Source organism: Nanorana parkeri, unplaced genomic scaffold (assembly GCF_000935625.1).
Source record: "Nanorana parkeri isolate BGI_ZX_2015 unplaced genomic scaffold, ASM93562v1 scaffold14, whole genome shotgun sequence".
In the NCBI taxonomy this organism is placed as follows: domain Eukaryota; kingdom Metazoa; phylum Chordata; class Amphibia; order Anura; family Dicroglossidae; genus Nanorana; species Nanorana parkeri.
Window position 1 is genome coordinate 1,169,627 of NW_017306282.1, and position 21,220 is coordinate 1,190,846.

At 43.2% G+C, this 21,220-nt stretch overlaps 1 protein-coding gene across 1 annotated transcript; it reads right to left on the reverse strand.

Annotated features, from left to right (window-relative positions):
- Window positions 1–4,776: 4,776 nt before the first annotated feature.
- On the reverse strand, window positions 4,777–9,835 carry LOC108787963 (NAD-dependent protein deacetylase sirtuin-3, mitochondrial-like). Its single transcript, XM_018557664.1, has 5 exons — window positions 9,774–9,835; window positions 8,112–8,344; window positions 6,595–6,695; window positions 5,919–6,080; window positions 4,777–4,989 (listed from the first exon to the last, which is right to left on the reverse strand). Exons 1-5 carry the CDS (start codon window positions 9,818–9,820, stop codon window positions 4,777–4,779), a joined length of 756 nt encoding a protein of 251 aa, XP_018413166.1. The 5' UTR covers window positions 9,821–9,835.
- Window positions 9,836–21,220: the final 11,385 nt, after the last annotated feature.

The window sequence follows — 21,220 nt, forward strand, 5'->3', positions numbered from 1 at the left end:
TCTTCACCTGTAGAGTACGATTTACTGTATGCAGAATTCAGAGGCAGATAGACCCTATTACTGCGTGGTATGTAGTCTGAGCATGGCTGCCGAAGGGGACTGGAGCTGGGATCTCTGGGGAGGACTTTCCACTGGGGTCACCAATGTCACATCCACCCAAAACTAAACTGTACATCTTGGGTAAACGTATACTTTAAATTCCAATTGTGAATTGTTCGTTGACATTTGCTGGGGGAAGGAGGAGACTGGAAAGCACGATAATGTTATGATGTTCCATTTAATAAAAGGCATGAATTTGTTTTATGAATTGTTCCTGCTCACCTGTCAGAATAAAAGCATGGCAGTTTCTTTTTAACAGCTTTTGTATTCTTTTCTAGAATATTTTATGCTTACTATAAAAAAAGGTAGGGTGGCTTAATGGGACCACATCCTGATAAATTAATTTAGCTTAGGGCAGGAAACAGAATTTTAGATGTGCCCACCACTTACAAAGAACTGCACATGAGAATGGTGTAGTCTGTTTTTATCCACTGTTAATAAATGTATTTGGAAAGAATATCACTGCCTGGCCAAAAGAAAAGCCACCACCTGGATTTAGCTAAGCAAATAGGTCAGGGCCTCCCATTGGATAAGTTATTATCTGGGGTTGCTTCAGTTGGTCAGGTCTAGGTTCAGCAATGTTATGTGCTCAGTAAATGGGGTCAGCTGCCTATCTGAATGACAAGGTTTTTCCCATCAGTTCATTTTTTGTTCCATGATGGCACATTGGGCATATTCCAAGATGACAATGCCAGGGTTAATCGGCTCAGATTGTGATAAAGTGGTTCAGGGAGCACGAGACATCATTTTCACACCGCAGAGTCCAGACCTTAGAATCTTTGGGATGTGCTGGAGAAGACTCTACACAGTGGTCCGACTCCCATCATCACCACAAGATCTTGGTGAAAAATTAATGCAGCTCTGGTGGAAATAAATGTGACATTGCATAAGCTTATAGAAACAATGGCCATGTGAATGTGTGCCCTAATCAATGCTAAAATGGCATATTCGTATGTGTGAATTTTTTTTGGCCAGGCAGCTCATATATTGTCATAATTGGGTACCATAAAAAGGTCTTGTTTTCTGTCCTAAGCTAGATTGTTTGATACACCAAGGTGCTGTAGCAAGTTTAATGTAATGGTATACATCTAACTTTGATTGAATTTGTAGAAGAAAAAAAAAATGTATTCATAGTTTGGGTCATCTTCCCTGGGGGAGAAATTAAAGTCCATACATTTTATCTTTGCGCCAGCTAGGGTGGGGCTTTAATTGGTAGTTTTTCAAAGATAGAAAAGAAATCCAAAAACAGGTTACTCCATCAATGCTAAACAGCGTGTATGGACGAATCTCCCCTTGCGGCTATAGAATACATGAACAGAGACTGCAGCTGCTTGGCTTTGGTCACTGTTTAGACAAGCAATTGTCAGCCTGCCTTCTTTGTTTGGTTGCTGGCTAGGTAAAGCCCATTATAATGGGGTTGAAATACTTCCCTATAGCCAATATTGGTTCCTACTGCTGACATGCAGCAACATTCTTCTTTGACACCCCCTTCTTACAGCCACAGCTAAGGGCAGGAGTATAAGGAATAGATATTGGAGGTGTGCCTCTGAGCCCCCAATTATTCCCCCTACCTTATACAGGCATAAGGAGGAACTGGCAGGAAAGGCGGCAGCTACATGCCACTGGAGGCATCGGCTTTTATTAGTTTCCTGTGCCACCCGTCTACTCTTTGGACTACTGGTTCCTACCCTCCTAAGATAAGCCACCTAAATGGCCTCCTCCATCTCCGGTTTAGAAGTATTATGTAAAGCCTGATTGACCCGACAGCACATGCCCCCCCCCCCATTTAAAATGAGATGTCCTGCACTTATACTGGCTGTATTTTGAAATAAAAGGTGGACTTTCATACGTCAATTAAGTTCCAAATAGATATTGGAAACCGCGAGAATAAATAAAATGCTAATTAGGAAGGCAGTAGTTTTATTCAAATATACATTCACAATAAAAAACAATTAGAATACACATCTATAAAATGTTAAATAGTTACAATACACACATATATAAAAGTTAGGCTGATGCCAGACGGGCGACAGTCACTAGCGATCCTGCTGGTATGTCCCTGAAGAATCGCTCCCTCTGTGGCTGAGGCAGTGAGATGTCATCCATTGATAGAGAGCAAGATGCAGCACCATTCGGGGGCCGGTGCAGTGACAGAATGACAGCTCTCTGCTTCTGTCTACATTGGCAGCGAATCCATAGGGACAGACAAGCAGACTTCTTTAGCGATCCTGCCGCTGGCAATGTGTCTAGTGTCAGAATCGCCCATCTGACATCAACCTTAATCTAAACAAAGTCGATATTTACTGTAAAAAACACCAGAAGGTGGCTTGTTGGCTTTCAGGATAATATTTTTTCCAATCTGCAGCATCTGGATGACCCTCAGAAAAGATCAGGAATGATGGACGTCTACAAGGTAAAAAAAAAAAAAAAAAAAGTAAAACCGCAAAATCATTGAAAGTTGAATTTGACTTATAAAATACTTATGTTATGTGGACATCTAGAAAAGGTTCATTGTGGCCATCATTACCCTGAACAAAATGTGTCTGGAATTCCACTTGAAAACAATAAATAAATCAGTGTGCTTCCTGGTAGGTCAGGATGTCCAGGCTCTCTTGTACCTATAGCCACATAGTTGTATATCGGCAGTGCGAGATCTAGGGCAGCCCTGTTCCTACAGCCTTATAATATTGAGTCACCCCAGTCTTAAAATGTTAAATAAAAAAAAAAAAGTGTGGTCCCCCATCACTAGATCAATACTAAATCCTGGACAGGGGTCTGGTATGGAATTTATATTTACCCCCAGGTAGGCATGCTAAGATAGAAAGGCAAAAAAAACTGTGTGTACCTTGCTCTTCTCTCTGACACGCTGTCACAGGAGGTTGATCGAGCAGTGTAGAAAGGAAAGCCAAGCCTCCTGTGACAGCGCTGTCTCCGCCCCCACACCGCTCTGCCGGACTGTGATAGGCGGCTGAGCGGTGTGGGAGGAGACGCCAGCCGCTCACTGCGCTCTCCTCTCGCAGCACTCAGCCGGCTATCACAGTTTCTCACCTCCCGGCTGGGACATAGAGCAGCGCCCAGCGGGGAGGAAAGAAAGCAGGGATGCGCCGATGTATCGGTAGGAAAATGGCACATTCGGCATTATGTTTCGGCGGCCGATATATCGGTGCATCCCTAATGTAAAAGCATCAAAATGGACTGAGTCCTTGATTGAATAGCTGCTGTGGATGTAACAGATTGAGAGATCGAGGAGACACTCAAGACACTGTGCTCCTCAAAGTCCCACTGCTAATGCTTAGCGGCTTTCGCGGACACACATCCTTCTCAGAGGTTAGGGATGCACGGATATCGGTGCCGATACTGGGCATTTTCATGAGTACTTGTGAAAATGCCCAAATACCAGCGCTTTCAATTTGTAAAAGGCAACGGGCTGTCCGAGGTCCAGTGCTTGCTGGAGACCTCGGCAGCCTTCCTGTAAATCACGGCGACTATTTACAGTGCCGGCCCGCACATCTTCTGGGGAACCACGGGGCGCCGCTTACAGCACTTCCGCCAACCATGAGACCCTCTGGACCCCACTCAGCCCTCCTGAGAGCTTGGAGACATCAGACCGCCACCCCGGAGCAGCACAGTATTTAGCTTCATATTATTCTGCATTGCTGTATGATGTATTGTTGGGATTTGTAGGAAAAATATCGGTACTCTTGTCTGTAAAAAGATGGTATCAGTGAATTCCTAACCCAAGGTGACGTGGATTGTCCCCCCAGGAAATTTGGAGTGAGACTTTGTGATGTCACTATGTTACTGGAGGCTGTGACAAGAAGCAAATCCCTGCCTCTACCCGAGATGGCAACCTCCATACAGAGACCATGCAATACAGGGCATGGGGGAAAAAAGAGGAAAGATCAGCTACATGATAACCACAGTTAATACTAATCACTAGTTCTATGCCCTCGGCTTGCCTTGTTTTGGGCACAACTTCCAGAGTTCAGTTCTTGTTTAAGGGAAAAAAAATGTCAGGACAGAAATATTGGGGCTTCGTGCCCCACTTTAAAGTGGAACTGAAGTCCTGCAATATACCATTGGAAGAACATGGAAGGTCTTTTTTTGACACACACACACACACTTATGCTCCTAGTAGGTTTTTAGTTTGCATGCACCCCATGGGGCATGTGAAATGCAATACAGTCCCAACTCATTCCCATCAGCTGTAACTAGGGTTGCCACCTGTCCAGGATTCACCCGGACAGTTCGGGTTTTGAATGCTGTGTCCGGGTTTCATGGCAGCTGAAACCCGGACACATGATGTCAGGAAGATAGGGGCTCCTGGGCCCCCACTGAAAATAGTCAGTGAATGGGTGACTCTATGTACATATGAATAAGCTATGACTCCTTCTCCCCCAAAAAGTTCCGTGTGTCGCTAGAGTGTTCGGGTTTCGCTGGAAGAAAAGGTGGCAACCCTAGCTGTAACATGCTGAGAACCAAAGCTGTAAAGAAGCAACACTGGACAGAAGTGGATAAGGACCGGCCATAAACTTTGCTAAACTTCTTGCAGTGTAGGTGGTGGACCTAAAAAAAAAAAAAAAAAAAAAAAAAGAACTTTCCGCATAAATACCACCCACAGCTTCAAACAGTAAAATACAATTGTAACCCAAATGAAGAAGATGCGCTAGTACATGCCTATAACGTGTGGGATCTCATCACGTCCTCCATGTCCTCCTGCCAGTTAAGTGCCCTGACAAACTTCCTAGTGACGTCACAGAGATCTCCCAATTCTGCCAAATCTCTGCTTTTCCTTGTTTTGGTTATAAATGGACCAACCAGATCTCTGTTGATCAGTAAGCGGGGGACGTTGGGTCGCACCGCATTGACAATATTGGCGAAAGGTTCAACCTGAGGGCATAAAAAAAAAAAAGTCTTATGTTGGCGATGCATGTTCCAGGTATTGTACAAATTCCTTTAGATCAGGGGTAGCCAAACCCCAGCCCTCCAGCTGTGGTGCAACTACAAATCTGGTGGGGCATTGCAAGACTGACAGCCACAGGCATGACTCCCAGAGGCAGATGCATAATGAGATTTATAGCTTCAAAACAGGAGGGCTGGAGCTTGCCTGCCCATCTTTAGAGTAAACAAAATCATGTAATAGGAAGGCCTACCCAAACAATTCATTCCATTTTAATGCCACCAGGCAGGCCCTTGCAAGACCACCTGCCATAGTGGACATATCCTTCTGAAAATGCTTTTTGCCTGGCAGTCACGTGACGCAATAATTTCTGAATCACGGACTCAGAATTCTGACTTAATTCTGACCTTACCTCATGCTTGCTCTGGGGTCACCAAAGCAAAATATACTGAAAGCACTGATGGCCAGGTAAAATCGCATTTTCATATAGTGGTTAGCACTGGCAAGCGCCATATTGGTTACAATAAAGGTTTCCTTTAACACCTATCCAAGCTGCTGAATATATACAGCAAGGCTTGCGATCTGCATGTGCCAATCAGTTCTGCTTTCTGCCTAAGGCTGATCGGATGTACAGGATGACAGAAATGTAACAAATGAGAGTGAAAGAACAAGAGTGCCAGGTTGTGGGGATTGGTGCACAGATTTCTTTATTTGTCACAATAAGAGTCTATTAAGAACTGACAGCCAACACGCTTGAGGATAAAAGCTGATTTTTTTCAGGGACTCTGTTGGGGTTCTAAGCTGCCACATTAGCAATCATATGATTGGTTCAGAACCTCCAAGTCCTGCACTCCACCAGCCCAAAGATCTCACAAGTATGATTGCATGCCTACTGAATAATACAGATATGACCAGATACCTCTAAAGAAGTTCCCATTACAATCAGCAGGTCGGCCTCGGGAAAGTCTTTGGAAAATCTGTCAAATGATTTTGGAAGGGCTTCACCAAAGAACACGATGTCAGGTTTGACAACTCCATAACACACCTTACAATGGGGAGATCTGTCATTCATTATGCAGTCCTATGGAGAGAAGAAAGTACAAGATACAGCTGTCAGGATGTAGCAACTAAAAGTTACCCTGTCACAAACATCAGGAACGCATAACGAGAGGATAATTAACTAAAAAACTGCATTTCAAAACCATCAGATTCAGAGATATAGGCAGCTGAAGTCATTCAAATCTGCTTTCCTTATAATGACAGATTGGCCCCACCCAATGCCACCTAATAAGGCCACCCATTCATATTAAAAAGACCAAAAAAGGAGGAGGCAGGACAGGCTCAACTTTCACATGCAAAGGCTTCTCTCTCTCTATATCTATATCTATATATATATATATTACACACACACACACACACACACACATATACATACATTTGCTGGGCTACCTTTTACATTCTTTGTATCCTGTTTAACATAGGAGGTTACATGTCCGTATGTTTGATCTGGGAGACACCTGGTTCAATGTGTGGTCACATATTTGGCAGCTGAGCGCTTGGTTTTGTGTTTTTCAACGTAGACATGAACAACCTACCTGAGCTTCTTTTGCAGGGAAGGAGGTGTAACACAGGTGACAAGAGGCTGCTGAGAATGTTCCATGAGCTTCAACAAGTTTCTTTGGAGGAATTCCAGCCACTAGAAAATAGGCAAAAATGCAACAATGTGTATAGAAAGAAAAAAAGAATCCACAGATTGTTCACAAGCAATCTCAGGGCCTTAAACTGTCCAGCCCTCCCTCTGATCGGAGGGGGAACAACGTTCCATAAAATTGAATCCTGACTTGGTCCATTTTTTTTCCTGAGGTTTGAACTACTGTAATGCATTCAAAACCCAGTAGGAAGGAGTTGGGTGGCTATTATGGGTAAAGCAGCAGAAGGGAGTCATGACTATTATAATGGTGTGTCTTTTCTGGTCACAGTATTCAAACTGCTGTATGAAGGAGCCTCTTGCTTAGTTCTTGGAGGTCATTTTTCTTTTCTCACCTGTATGACCTTTTGAAAATGAAGCAGAGAAGAATGCAACTATACAGAAAGGTACTAGAATACAGTCATCATGGCTGAGAAAAGTCTCTGCTGGTTTCCATGCATGCACTATGGTAGTATAAACAGCAAAATGCAAGATTGACATTTCACTACCCTTCATCCACGTCCCATAGGTAATAACCATCAAGATACAGACCTCTTCTCTCATGCAATGGCCTTTCACGATCTACTATATAATTTCTGCATCCACAAGACGTCGAGCCTAATGCCAATGCAAGGAATGTATTTGACCCATACCTCTGTATATATGTCATACTGTTGTGATTACCCTTGTATACCAATATATCGGGGTTATTCTCTGTTTTTATTATCTGTTGTTACTTCGGAATCTCAACAAAAATATTTGGAGATTTTTTTTTTTAAATAAAATTATAAAGACAGAAGGGATCAGGGGATGCTGAATTTTATGAAATACAGCTCCCCATGAAGCCTAACGACTGCAATGTTCCAACATTTATCTAAAGGCAGAGAGCTGTCTAGGAGGCTTTTATTTTATTTTGTTCCTTTACAATGTACAATTCCTGCACAAAACTATGTTGTGGGGCCACCCCTGAAAAAGTGTCTACCTTTAGACTTGGGGCCCACATAAAAGCAAACTTGTGCATTACCCTTATTTTAATGCTGCCCTTTCCAGCAACCACCTCTCATTTCCACACTTTGCCACTCCATTCTGCCACCAGGAGCAACGAAAATACTTCAGGTATGGTGGAAAAATGTGGCTCAGTCCACTTCCTCTCATGTAACTGCGCTGGTGCTTGTGACAGCTCTGGGCCAATTACAAGGGGAAGGAAAGCCCTAAGCCCTGTGTAAGCCCAGACTAAAGCTACTTTGAGCATACGAAGTGCCATCTTTCATTGCTTTGGGTGCCAGAGAGTGGAAAATGATTGAAAGGAAGGACAGTAAGAGCTGCAGAGAAGGGCATCATTAAAGAGAAACTGTTACTCTGCCATTAAAAAATTAAGGGCAAGTCAATTTATGCGATTTCTCCCTTCCACTAGCAGAAGCTTACTTCTTTCCAGGCCATCAATGTTCTGTGTATAGCACCTCAGCAGCAAACCCTTCTCATGTAGCAGCCGCACAAAGTAGTGGATATAATTCGGCTTGTACTTCCCAGGATACAGTTCTTTAGCCAGGGTAAAGAAAGGTTGAGGGTTGTACGCGAAATAATCAATGTCAAAAATGGCTTCTGGGTATGGCACCTTGTACTTCTTCAGATTGTCGTACAGTCCTGAGCCCGGAGTCCTGCAACATGGGACAACCAGAAGGTGGTTACATGAATCATTTCCAATCCCTCCTCCCTTACCTCCCAGTAGCGATCAACAGGGACTTGGTGTGAACAAGCCCCTAAAAAAATGACCATGGGCCAGGAGGACACAGCAAAAGTAAATAAGAATGATGAAAGGGGAAACAAAAAGTAATGAACAGTGTATAGAAATAACATTTTTAAAAATGTGAATTTAAAAAGGAAAGTAGTGTCTAAAATGTAAAGCTTCATTATAGTATCTAGTACAGTAAAGACAGCCTTGTTCATGTGAGAGCAGGAGGCCCTATATGAAAATGAGAGGCCACCAATATGGCCACCAAGCGTTCCGTTAAGGAAATATGTGCCCAAATAGGTTTTTTCGTAAATATTCGGTCATATAATAATTCGGTCATTCGAACCGCCGAATCAATGGAATTTTGTTGATTTGCAGGTTTGTCTGAATGCTCAAGTCCAGTTAATTGTACAAATGGGACTCTACCACCATTGTATGGCCAGCTTTAGTCTACCTGTCCCACCTTCTTCATTCCTTTGTCAATAAGCAGCATCCAGTACCACCTGCGATAAACAACGGTGGTGCACATTCTGTGAAGGGGGTTGGTTGGGCTGCTTGCTTACGGGCGTGAGGGCAGTGGATTCTCCAGCTCTGGCTGACATCCTGCCCAACTCAATGACGCCCCTGGTTGCCATGAGCTGGGCAGGACACCGGCCAGAGTATCTCAGGTTGTGAAGAGCAGGGTGGGGAGATGTGTATGGTCCTTGCCCAGCTCTTTACAACCTGGTATGCTCTGGCCAGAATGGGGGCAGCAGGCACACTGCAAACATGGTGTAGCAGAGCAGCCACCCCCACCCCATGTGGGCCCAAAGAGATGCTGTCTGAGACAACAGCCTTCAGGGCCCCAAAAGCTATTATGGTGATCGAATACCTCCCAACTTCCTGAGATGAGAAGTGGGATCACCTTCCAACACAAGGAATTCTGATAAATGGACACACCCCTGCCATGCCCCCAGTTACACGAACCATTAAGAATTTACATTCCAAAACTGATTGTTAAACCCAGAATAGTTTCTTTCCATTATGTTGACATTTCAAATTAAATTAGATAAAATTAAGGTATTTGTTCAGAATAAAACACATTTGGTAGGTAAAGATTATTTTTTTATAGAGATCTGTTCATTTGATCAAGAGGGGCAAAAGGGGAGGAAAGTGGGATTTGGTTCCAAGTGGGGGAAAGTCCCTCCAAATTATGGACAGGTGGGATGTATAGTGATGGATATTCAGATTCTGTTGATAGTGTCTATAGGCATGGCTGCAGGTCCATAAGCAGGTAGGACCCACTAGGTAAATCCAGACACGGAAACAGGAGTTTAAAACATCAAGTCCCTAACAAAGAAACGGTCACAACTCACCTAAAATCTGGAATCCCACTTGGTGTACTTATTCCTGCTCCAGCCATAACTATTATTTTCTTGCACATGTTCTTCAAAATTAGATCAGCGACATCTGTCAATGTGGTGCATTTCAGAGAGGTGGGCACTCTTTTTGTTTCAGGATTTTTCTTGCCTAGTGTTGGTTTTCTAATGGGAAAAAAAAACCCCACCAACATGTTCAAACCTAGTAGAGAAGCACAATGGTCAATAGTCATTTAGCACCAACGACGGAATGAGCACAGTAAAAGCAGACACGGCCAGAAATCCCTTACTCATGCTAGTAGATGGGCTGCTGCTGGATACTGTGCTCTCCCTTGTGATCATGTACTGGACAGGAGGTTCAGGAAAGTGGAGCCGAGTTAGAGCCGTTTGGAAACATGATGACTAAATGCTTGGGAAAAAATTTAAAGGAATACTTTGCTGGGCAATGTATATTTGTTTGATCTGGATTCATTATCTAAACACTTTTTCAAAGTTAAATATTTCTAAAAAAATAAAAAGCGACTTGGCACCAGTCCCTGAATACTTCAATAAAAAAGTGCAGCACAAAATACATAGACTATATGGCTAAATGTTTGTGGACTCCCGACATCACATCTTTATGAACTTGTTGACACCCAATTCCAAAAACCATGCGTGTTAAAAAATATTTATTTATTGTAGGGAGGGGGTTTCTTGCTCTATGAGTGACAAGTGTCACACAAGATGTGGGGGGGGCATTTGGGATATATATATATATATTTATATTGAGGACATTCAGGATTTGAGCCATATAAACAAAAGTGATCAATATGATATGGGTGGATTTTAAGAGTAAAGATCGGAGTCATGGTCTCCTGTGTATGTGCTATTGTTACCTCTGCTAGCTATGTTGTCCAATATAAATGTGCTATAAAGCTGTTAATAGGGTGGGACACTGTTCTAATGACAATGACGTATTCACAATGGCTTTTTTGTAACCCTGGTTGGGTAGATTAATAGGTATTAATATCCATTTAGAACTTACATGATCACTTGTGATGCAGGACTGTGAGAAAGCCATCGAAAGTACTCAGGCGAAAAAAAAAAATACTCCCTTCACATGGGTGCCATCCATTCCAGTCAGTAGGGGATCCTTGGATAGATCAAAACGGATGCGACTCATGACATCTGTGTTTGATCATCGTTTTCCTGCATCAGGCTGAGCTGTACAGACCTATGTATGTCTATGGGGAGACGGATGTAAATCGGACATGTGTTACATGTGATTACCTCTGATCCATCTCGTTCAGGTCTGCCAAAATGTCTGCCTAGTTCCAGCTGCCCATAGACTAACCTTGAGCTTCCAATCAGATCCACCTAAAAAACTGACAGGAGGACCTGATCAGACTGTCTGTGGGAAAGGGGCCTAAGTAGTTAAAAAAGGAGGGGTGGCGGCAGTCATTTCTTGGACTTAAGAGGTTTGGAAATTCCACACAGGAAAGTAAAAAGGTAAAATTAAACACTGTATAGGGAGTTATTACAGTATCTCAAATAAAAAATAAATAACCCCTGCCCCCCCCTCCACACACACACACCTTTAATTTAAGTTGCTTTTATGCTACAACCCTCCTGTCTTTAGTCATATGCGATACCCCCCACCCACTCCATGGTCATTCCTTATTTTGAGATGGACCATTATCACCATTCACATGGCCCATTACAAAGGCAGATTATGGGCACACATGACCCACTAACTAATACTGCTCTACATATCCTAGCTGTCAAAGTTAGGCGGTTAATAGTAGAGGTTCTCAGAAAAATCAAACCACATCAGTCTGCAATAATAGAAGATGTTCTTCCAGCCTAGAAAAATATGGCTGGAAATAAAAAAAAATGTGTCCACCTCACCTGCTGTGGCCTTGCTTATCGGCCACAGAAAGCTGATTAATGCTCTTTGTCAAGATGTCCTCTGGTGGAGGAATAGGATTAACTGGTGCTTTTGACGTTGTGGGTTTTTGTCTGGTGGACTTGACAGAGGGTACTCTAGTAGAAGAGGCAGTTGATGAAGGTTTTCCTGGCTTGCTCCATTTGTCAATGTACTCTGTAACCATTTTGGGCGAATGGAGAGCAGATGTGACACTATTCATGCTGGCCAAAAAAACAAACAAACACAGAAAACCAGAAATCAGTCCAAAACTATGAAAAAGAGAACTAGTTTATAAAACGGGTAGTGGTGACCTAATGTCTGCATCTACCATAGGTACCATAAGTGCCTAAAGCCATAGGGGTCTGACCAAAGTGGAACCTATTCTTTACTGTGTATCATATGCGGAAGGGCTAGAACCGTTCTATGGTTTTGTGTTTAGTTCTAGTTCTACTGTACTTTCTCCAGCAGAGGAAGCATGTGAAAATCTCTACAAATGGATAAAACAGAACGCAACAAAAACTTTCACCCAAGATTCCAAACCTTCCCCATTCTACTGCATTAATTCTTCATTGGGAAATGTCCAATTACTTCCTCTTACCTGCAAGCCAACAGGCAGAGCTCATTCTCCTTGTGGCAGGTTTTCCTCCCAACTACCCATTGTAAAAAGCAAGCTTGCAGACCCCAATAGCTCAAGTTTAGAGCTGAACTATAAGCAAATATTGTCCAACTGACTGAGCCCTATTTATTCATACTTGAATCTTGGTGAGCTTTGTGTATTTCTTGCAGATCTGTGCAGTAATCAAGTGTGAAACCTTTCCTCTGTTATGGAATAAAGACCAGTCACTGCTGCTCTCTCTTTGTGCAGGGTAACTGGTCTTGTATCCACCCACTACTGTAGTTTTTGGTAGGCAGCTTGTAGTGGATGGAGTCTGCTGGGCCCCTCCCACAGCTCTACTCTCTGTACAGGCTATGCACACAATGATCGATGTCACAGCTACTTTTATATCCTGATATTCGGGTTTGCAAAGGCATTTCATGCACACAAACTGGATTTATATGCTTTGTGGCTATTAAGGAACATATGTAAATGAAAAAGCTAAACTCTTGAGTAGAAACACTTTAATAATACACATGCAATCAGAGCAGCTACTACTACTTTATTGGACAGCTGCATCTGATGTTTCAGTAAGACAAATCCTATCTGGAGGCAAGCTGCTCCGTTTAGCTAACCCAAAGTGCTCTGGGATGCTTTAAGTATTGAAGGTTTATTTGTAAAAGAAAGGACTGTATACACAAAATAAAAAATATTTGTAAACATCAAACTTAATTTATAAAACTTAAAAAAAATAAAAAAAAAATATATTTACCATTACAGTCCCTTGCAACTGCTTACCTAGGATGGATAGGCACAGGTAAAATTTGACAAGATGAAGTGAAGAGTTTCTGGTTTGTATTCAGCTTGGTGCGGTTTTATTCCAGCACACACTTTTTAGGGCAAAGCTGTTATAAACTGCAAAACCTTTAGCAATTGTTGCAAGTGTTGAACTCTTGTATCTCTGCCACCGACTATAGCAAAGCGACCTATAGAGAGATAGAGGAAGAAAAAAAAAGTTAAACTCTTTTGTTGAAAGGCTTTTCCCAGTAAAAAGCAGAAAGGTTTTAAAATGGTCACCTTTTGACAGAGGTAATGACTAATGTATTTAGTCTCTTCCCCCTTGTAGAGGAGAGAATAGCTATGTTAATAAAAGGACACAGTTGTAGGTGTTTTATGACCTTATGGAGGGGGAAACAGAGGAGGAAAAACAGAGAAAATGAAGGGGGTGGAAGGGCGAGATGCAACTCTGTCTGCAAATATAGCCGAGGAATTGTAGATAAAACTCAAGGCATCTTTCTACCCTCATCCTTCTAGGCTGCACACAGGCAGGTTCCCTCTCCTATTGTCTCTCAGTATTGCTTGTTTGTTTTACTAAACAGCTGTATGTACCTTCCACTTGTAAATGGTTTATGTATGCGTATTATCCGTTTTATATTCGTATTATCCGTATGGAAACAACGCCAGTCAAAACACTTCTTTTTTACATTTGGGTAGAGTGACGTTTAATATTTAATTCTGCAATCCCTGGTTCCTCCCTCCCACCAAATTAACATGCTAACGATATTTATTACATTATGTCATCACTGGGTCTCTGATCCCTAGGCCAGATTTTCGCAACCTTTTTAAAATCACGGCACCATTTAAAAGTTTGCAAAATCTCAAGGCTCCCCAGTCTAAAATGTAATGGATTTCAAGGGGGACCCTACTCACAAAATCACTGAAAGTGGGGTTCCTTCTTTCACATCACAGTCCTTCATTCAAATTAGAGTCCCCCATTCACACCTTCACAAAATTTCAAGGCACCCCTGAGGAAGCCACAAGGCACCCCGGTATGCCATGGCACCCTGGTTGAGAAAGGCTGCTCTATGCAATGCTGGCATATCATGGCCGGTGGCGGGGCCAGCAAGGTCTGTACAAAGCTTCCTGAAATCATCACTCTGCCTCAGTACCCGGCTCAAGAGCTTTAAGCCCTGATGCAAGATGCGAGCTGGCTCTTCGGGTGTCTGGAGGAGTCTCAGCTTTTGTTGAATGCTTGCAAGCACTCATCACCATCTATTTTTCAGGAACTCAGCTGAAGAGATCTCTGTGCTTGAATAATGATGGGGGGATGGCATGGCCAAGTGGTTGGCATTTTTGCTTTGCAGTTCCGAATCCTGCACTCAAATGCCACCAACTGCATTGGAGGCTGCGTTAGCAATTTCCTGAGGTTTTTACCCAACCTAAAAATAAACTGGTAAATCAGCATCTGATCAAGCTGAACTGTGGGTGCCTGAGTGTGGTGAACTGCAAGCTCTTTCAGAAGCAAGGATTTATGGGAATGGTTATGGAAAACATTGCTGTAATATGTAGGCACCGCAAAAGTATCTCACTTAAAGACACCCTGGTCACCAACTTAATAAAAAGAAAAAAAAATGCAGGTAAAACTACAGAAAGATAAAAGTATTTTAAGTGCTTACTTGCAGCGTTTTTCCTTTCCAAAAATTCACCTACAATGACAGTGAATTATCTAGCATAGCCCCTTCCCAACTGGCACGTCATAGCCCTCTCCTCTTCTGAAAGTATGGAACTACTGTCTTTGCTGGCCCAGCTCCTTCACCCTTCCTTTCACCTACCCCGCATAACCTTGAATGTAGCTGCTGGGACATGAGTGATGGGGAATACTATAGTGTGACGGCTGACATCACATCCAAGATGGCGGCACCCAGCAGCAGTCTCAGGGCTTTTAGATGTCTACCCAAGGAATGCTATTACAGGTAAACCAACATGCATAAAATATGTTAAATTCACATATTTTTGGGGGAAGACTTGTTGAAATTAATGTTCTGATGACAGGGTCCTTTTAACCAATAGAACCCTAACCTTACCAAATTCACTTCTTGAAGGGTTCTTGTGATGGTCCACTTCTCTAGTAGTACAAAACTAAATAATTGTATGGTTTTGATGCTTTTATTATGCTACAACTACACAGAATATGGATTACTCAAATGCCAGTGCTAGACTTGGCATGTTACACCGGCAAAAACTTTTTTTTTGCGCTAGGCCTCATTAAGATGGGGGAATGGGGACAGCTAAACTGCAGTGTTCAGATGTAGCTAAACTCCTCCGGCGGCGTTACGCGTTACGGTGGTGGGGTACGATTTGGGTGCTGGTTGGGGAATGTGCACCACCAACAACCAAACCAGCCCCCTGGAACGTGCACCACATGATGACACATTGTAATCCTGATCCTCATATAATCATAACAGGCAGAGTGCCTCTGGCTCCGGCTCTGTCAGGCGTCCCTCAGGTTGCTAAGAGCTTTTAGCAACCTGGGAAGCTCTGGCCGGAAAGGGGGCTGCACCTACCATCAATGACCCAATGAGATGCCTCCTGAGGCAACCCCCTCATTATAGAGATGGTCCTGTATGTTCGAACACAAACCAGATGATAAGCTGCATCCAGAAAGGCCACACCAGGGACCAAAGCTCCTAAGAACATAACTGCTCAGATGAGCGGTTACATAATAGCAGTAGCGCCAGCCATTGATTTACACAAGGTATAGGTCTGCCCATAGTCACGCACACACACAGGTAGCTTCTCAGCTGACAAATGCAAATTCTCATTGGCGACCGTCTGTCTGGAACTTGTGACTTTAGGATAGGGTTGCCACCTTTACTTCCAGCGAATCCCAAACACTTTAGTGACACGCAGACATTTTTTGGGGAGTCATGGCTTATTCATGTGTAAATACTGCCATCCATTCATATGTAAATATCAGAGTTGAGACTATTTTCAGTGGGGGACCAGTGGCCCCTATCTTAATTTTGGTTGTCCCCATCTGCCTGACATCTTGTGTCCAGGTTTCTGCTGCTATGAAACCCGGACTGTCCGGGTGAATCCTGGACAGGTGGCAACCCTACTTTAGGACTTCATTCAAATGTATTTATTTTTTTACAGACGTCACCGCCGCACTATTAAACTGCACAGGGATATGAGCTTTTTTCAGCCGTGTTGTTCTATATTGGCATGCGACTGTTGTGTGACAGCTGCAGCATCGCCTATTAAAGCGTTGCGCAAACTGTTGGCGCTATATAAATAATAATAATAATAATAATAATAGCATCACACTGTAGAGAGGACAGAAGACCCGCCTCCATTTGGGAAACTGCAAAACACATTTTCTATTCTGCATCATTTTTTTTTCATGTGATAAATACATTAGAACTTTCTTATTTACAGGCAGGATTTTTATATGGACATTTGTTTTTCTTTTTAAACATATACATTTCCAATCACATTTGGCAACTCTAATTATACAGTAAATGCCTAAAAAAAGATCATACAATCATCAGAAGGAACCACACTGCCATCTAGTGGCAAACTAAAGAACTGCGTTCAAAGTCTACACAATACAACAACTGTTATACTACAACATACTGTATATGTTGTACATTGATATAATAAAAAGCCTAAAAGTATAACCACAGCCACAAAAATGGGAAAATGGTGCATGGATAGCACCCGAGTCATGTTTCTTTATTAGGAAGATGTATCCTCACTTCCTGTTAGGTGATTTGGGGCAGAAAGAGAGGGAGAGGATCCCCAATAAAACACAGGTGTCAGCTTCTAACTTACCCCCACTTTGTCCCCCCCCAAAAAAGAAGGGGGAAGGATGTTTTGTTTCAAATTCTACTTTAACAAAAATGGTACTTATGTGGTAAACCTCTTTCCCAGAACCCTTTAGGGCCCATTCACACCACTCTGTTGTTGTAGTAATACATTATGTGCATTGGGGTGCCATTGAAAAATTAATGTCACTGCACCAATATACCACAATGTAGATGTCACACTACCGTGTTATGCTAGGTTTCCTGAAATGCAGCCTATTTTAGGTCTGTTGTGGTGCAATGGGCAGCCAATCCGAATGAATTGCCTATGGTCCCCTTAATGTCCAGTTCCACCTTAGATACCATGTTTTATGTTACACCCATATTTAGCTTGCAAGACGGAACATGGTGCCTTTCCTCAGTACCCTACCCTTAAACTCCCCTTACCCTATCTGAAGTTGGGTTGCCACCTTTTCTCCAAGCAAAACCCAAACACTCAAGCGACGCGCTGACATTTTTTTGGGAGAATGAGTGGGGGCTTATTCATATGTAAATAGCGCCGCCCATTCCTATATAAATATCACAGTTGAGACTATTTTCAGTGGGGGGCAGTAGCCCCTATCTTAATTTTGGTTCCCCCCATCTGCGTGACATCTTGTGTACGGGTTTCTACGGCCATGAAACCCGGACACAGCATTCAAAACCCGGACTGTCCGGGTGAATCCTGGACATGTGGCAACCCTAACCTGAAGTGTGGGGTTCTCCTTCCTGGGGCATTCTGTATTTTATATTTTAATTTTGCAGGGCTGGCCATACCTCTAGCCACAAAGCTGCATCATACAGTCACAAGATCTCTGAATGAAAAAAAAGTCCCATCTGCCACCAAAAATCTCAATACTGTACAAGTGCAGCAAAGTCACCCCCATTGTAGTCCAGTGTATACTTCCTCCAGCCCCATACCTCAGTACTGACCTGGGGCTGTGGCAATAGTCTGCAGGAGCCTGACGTTGTACCAGAGATCCACCGATTGCAGTCGAAATGCTTTTTAGGCTCTAATGTGAAAAAATAACAAATGAACATTTTTTTTTCCTTTTTGCAACATGTGCACATTTATTAATTTTTTAAGTGGACTACACCTTTAAGGTAAACATGTGTTTGCTTATCAATGTACGCACAGCTTTGGAGCTGCAGAACAGTACTGTTTGGAAAAGCTGCACACCCAAGGTATTTTCATACCACACTGCTGATTTTGACACCTCTGTGCAACAGTTTAGTGCATACATACAGGAAAAGAGCATAGCTGGGGACGGGTTGAGGGAAAATAAATAAATAGTTCCATGTAAAAAGTACTACCTCAAAGCTAAGGAATCACATTATCAGCTTCCCTTTTCAATTGGTAGGTTAGGGCCCAAGGACTGTTGTCCATTTTTGCTACATGACTCCTTCTATTGCAATGAAAAAGCACGTTGACAGAAACATCTCTCTAATGAGGCGGCTTTATGCAGAAAGGGGGGCGCCGACGGAGTGGCATGGCTGCTTTGCTACACAATGTTTGCAGTGGACCTGCTGGCCCTTTCTGGCCAGGTTGCTAAGAGCCGGATGAGGAGACGCGTAAGCGCCATACACATCTCTCCACCCAGCTCTTAGCGACCTGGGGTGCTATTGTTGGTGTCCCCTGGGGTCCTGGTAACTAGTGACATCACTGGTTGGCGGGAGCTCAGCGGGACCCGGTGCACCCCTCGGTGGCAAAAACAGCTAGGGACACCCCTACATGTCGACATGCATTGATGTGCAATGCAAAGTACATTGCAATGTGCATTGAATTGCATTTTGATGCATTTCCATAGATTCTAATGAAAAATCTACCTGAGAAAAATGGAAGTGAAATGGGCCCCTAGTTTTCTAAGAAATTATTTCCAGGGACAGTTTCCTGAGCAGCAGAGTTGGCTTTGCAGTGGATTTGGCTGGAGGATCACAGTGCTCAACGCCCAAATTATATGTATTCATCTTAAATATAAAATACATTAAGGGGAATTTATCAAAAGTGGAGCAGATCAAATCTGAGGCAGTTGTCCATGGCAACCAATCAGCTTTTTTTATTTTCAGAGCCTAGCTGAATAAACTGAAGGTAGAAGCTGATGGGTTACTACAAGCAACTGCTCCAGTTTTGATAAATTCCCTCCATTCTGTTTTATACAAATGTTTCTTTTTCACAGTTATTTGACTGAACAGATCTTTAATGAATATGAAAGTTGGCAGTAAACAAAACCTATACACAAAATAACAATAGACAGCCATGTACTCTTGGTTATCCAGTATTCAACTAACTAGAACTCTCATCTGAGCAGAAAAAAATAAAATCCTCTATGTACTCAATGTTTTGCTGATCTGCAGCATCTGTATTATCCTGGAAACGATCGTGTGCCTATTTGTCTTAATTTGCTTTTGATTACTGCGTTTCAATATTAATATGAAGTCAATACAGATTTGTGGTATGCTATAGTATAGTGTGGGGTATGGCATTAGATAGAGCTATTTAATAGGAACTCTCAAGCAACCAGAAACTACCAATCCCCGTCGATGCCGGATAACGGGGAGCTTACTGTATATAAATGTCAGTTAGACCCCAATAAATTACAGATACAAAGAACTTGTTACTTATTCAATGTTCCCATCCACAGAACATTCAGATCCACAGCAATCCGTCCACAGAACGTTCATTAACAGCCGATTACCTGGAGATCGTCCAGCCAGCAGAGATCCCTCTCCTGGGAAATCAAAAGCAAACTGTGTCTATAGGAAACACGTCACCCAGGAACAGCTGAATGCCCTGGACTGAACCTGTCTACTATTAATTGATTAATTAGTGTCCCATCATTAACTTCCACACTGCAGCCTCCTCCAAGGGAAAGGAGGGGGTGTCATTCACTATGGAACACTGATATTCAGTGATTTGTTCATGCAATCTCCTATTAAATTGTATAAAGACAAGCATACAAAATTCTGGAAGTGAAATGATCTCTTTAAAGGTGCCCATACACTGCACGATTATCGTACGATAATCGTATGCGATCGGTTTTTCGTACGATAATCGAGCAGTGTGAACGGAGACGTGCGACCGTTTCTACTGTACGGTCGCACGTCTTCTGTCGAACCAGCATGTTAGAAAACCAGCCGGGAATCGTACGATTCTCGACTGGTTAGAACGGTGCTCGGAAGACAAATGCCGAACGGGCCGGTGTGCGCACGCGCACACTGCCCGTTCAGCATTGCGGTCATCGGAAGCCCGCCCCTCAGGGGGGCGGGCTTGCGATGATCGAGAGTGCGATCTGCCTGTCCAAGATAGGCAGATCGTACGTTTTTTTAATCCCTGTACAACCATCGCAAGACTAAAGTCTTGCGATGGTTGTAGAGTGTATGGCTACCTTTAGGCTCATTCACTCCACAGTGTCGCTGTACAACCACAATGCACGATGTGGGGTGCAGTGCAAATGCAACATGTACTAGATTAATGTGTGTTAAATTAAGGTATGTAGTAGTAACGCACCTTATTCATTTTAAATGGGACGCCTAACAAAACACGCTGCAACACAACACAATGCACAAATATGCGTCTGTTGTAAAGCGGTTTGCTGCGGAGTACACCAGCCCTAAGGTCCCCACACACCTTACGATAATCGCGGGAAATCCCGTGATCGTACGATTATCGTAAGGTGTGTGGAAGCCGCGTGACCTCTACTACTGTAAGGTCGCACGACTTTTAACTTACGGACATGTTCGAAAACCCGCCGAGCATCGTACGATGTTCGGCGGGTTTGTGGCATGTCCGTACGATAAAAGCCGTAAGGGCCGGTGTGCGCAAGCGCACACTGCCCGTTCGGCATTGCGGTCATCGGAAGCCCGCCCCTCAGGGGGCGTGGCTTGCGATCATCGCACGTTTGATCTACCTATGCAAGATAGGCAGATCGTACGTTTTTTTAAGTACCTTACAACCATCGCAAGACAAAAGTCCTGTGATGGTTGTAAGGTGTGTGCCCAGCCTTAGGCGTGCATTATATTAAAGAAGGCAAATAACATTTTAACCCTTGTAGTGGGGCTAGACCCGTACTGCGAGGGTTAAGTGCCTGCTTTGTCTAGGGTGCTAAAATAACAGATATACTGTCTTTGACCAGTGGGGAAGGTAGACATTCTGTCACTCAGGGCAAAGGCTCAGAGTCGTTCCCTCCCCCCCAAGGGAGAAGTTCCCCCAGTGGTGTCCCTCTTAATGCATCAACCCAACCATGATCATGGCTGGCTGTCCTTGAAGCCTCTCTGCTACTCTGCTCCAGTCCAGTGATCGAATGTCCCTCAGTGTTTT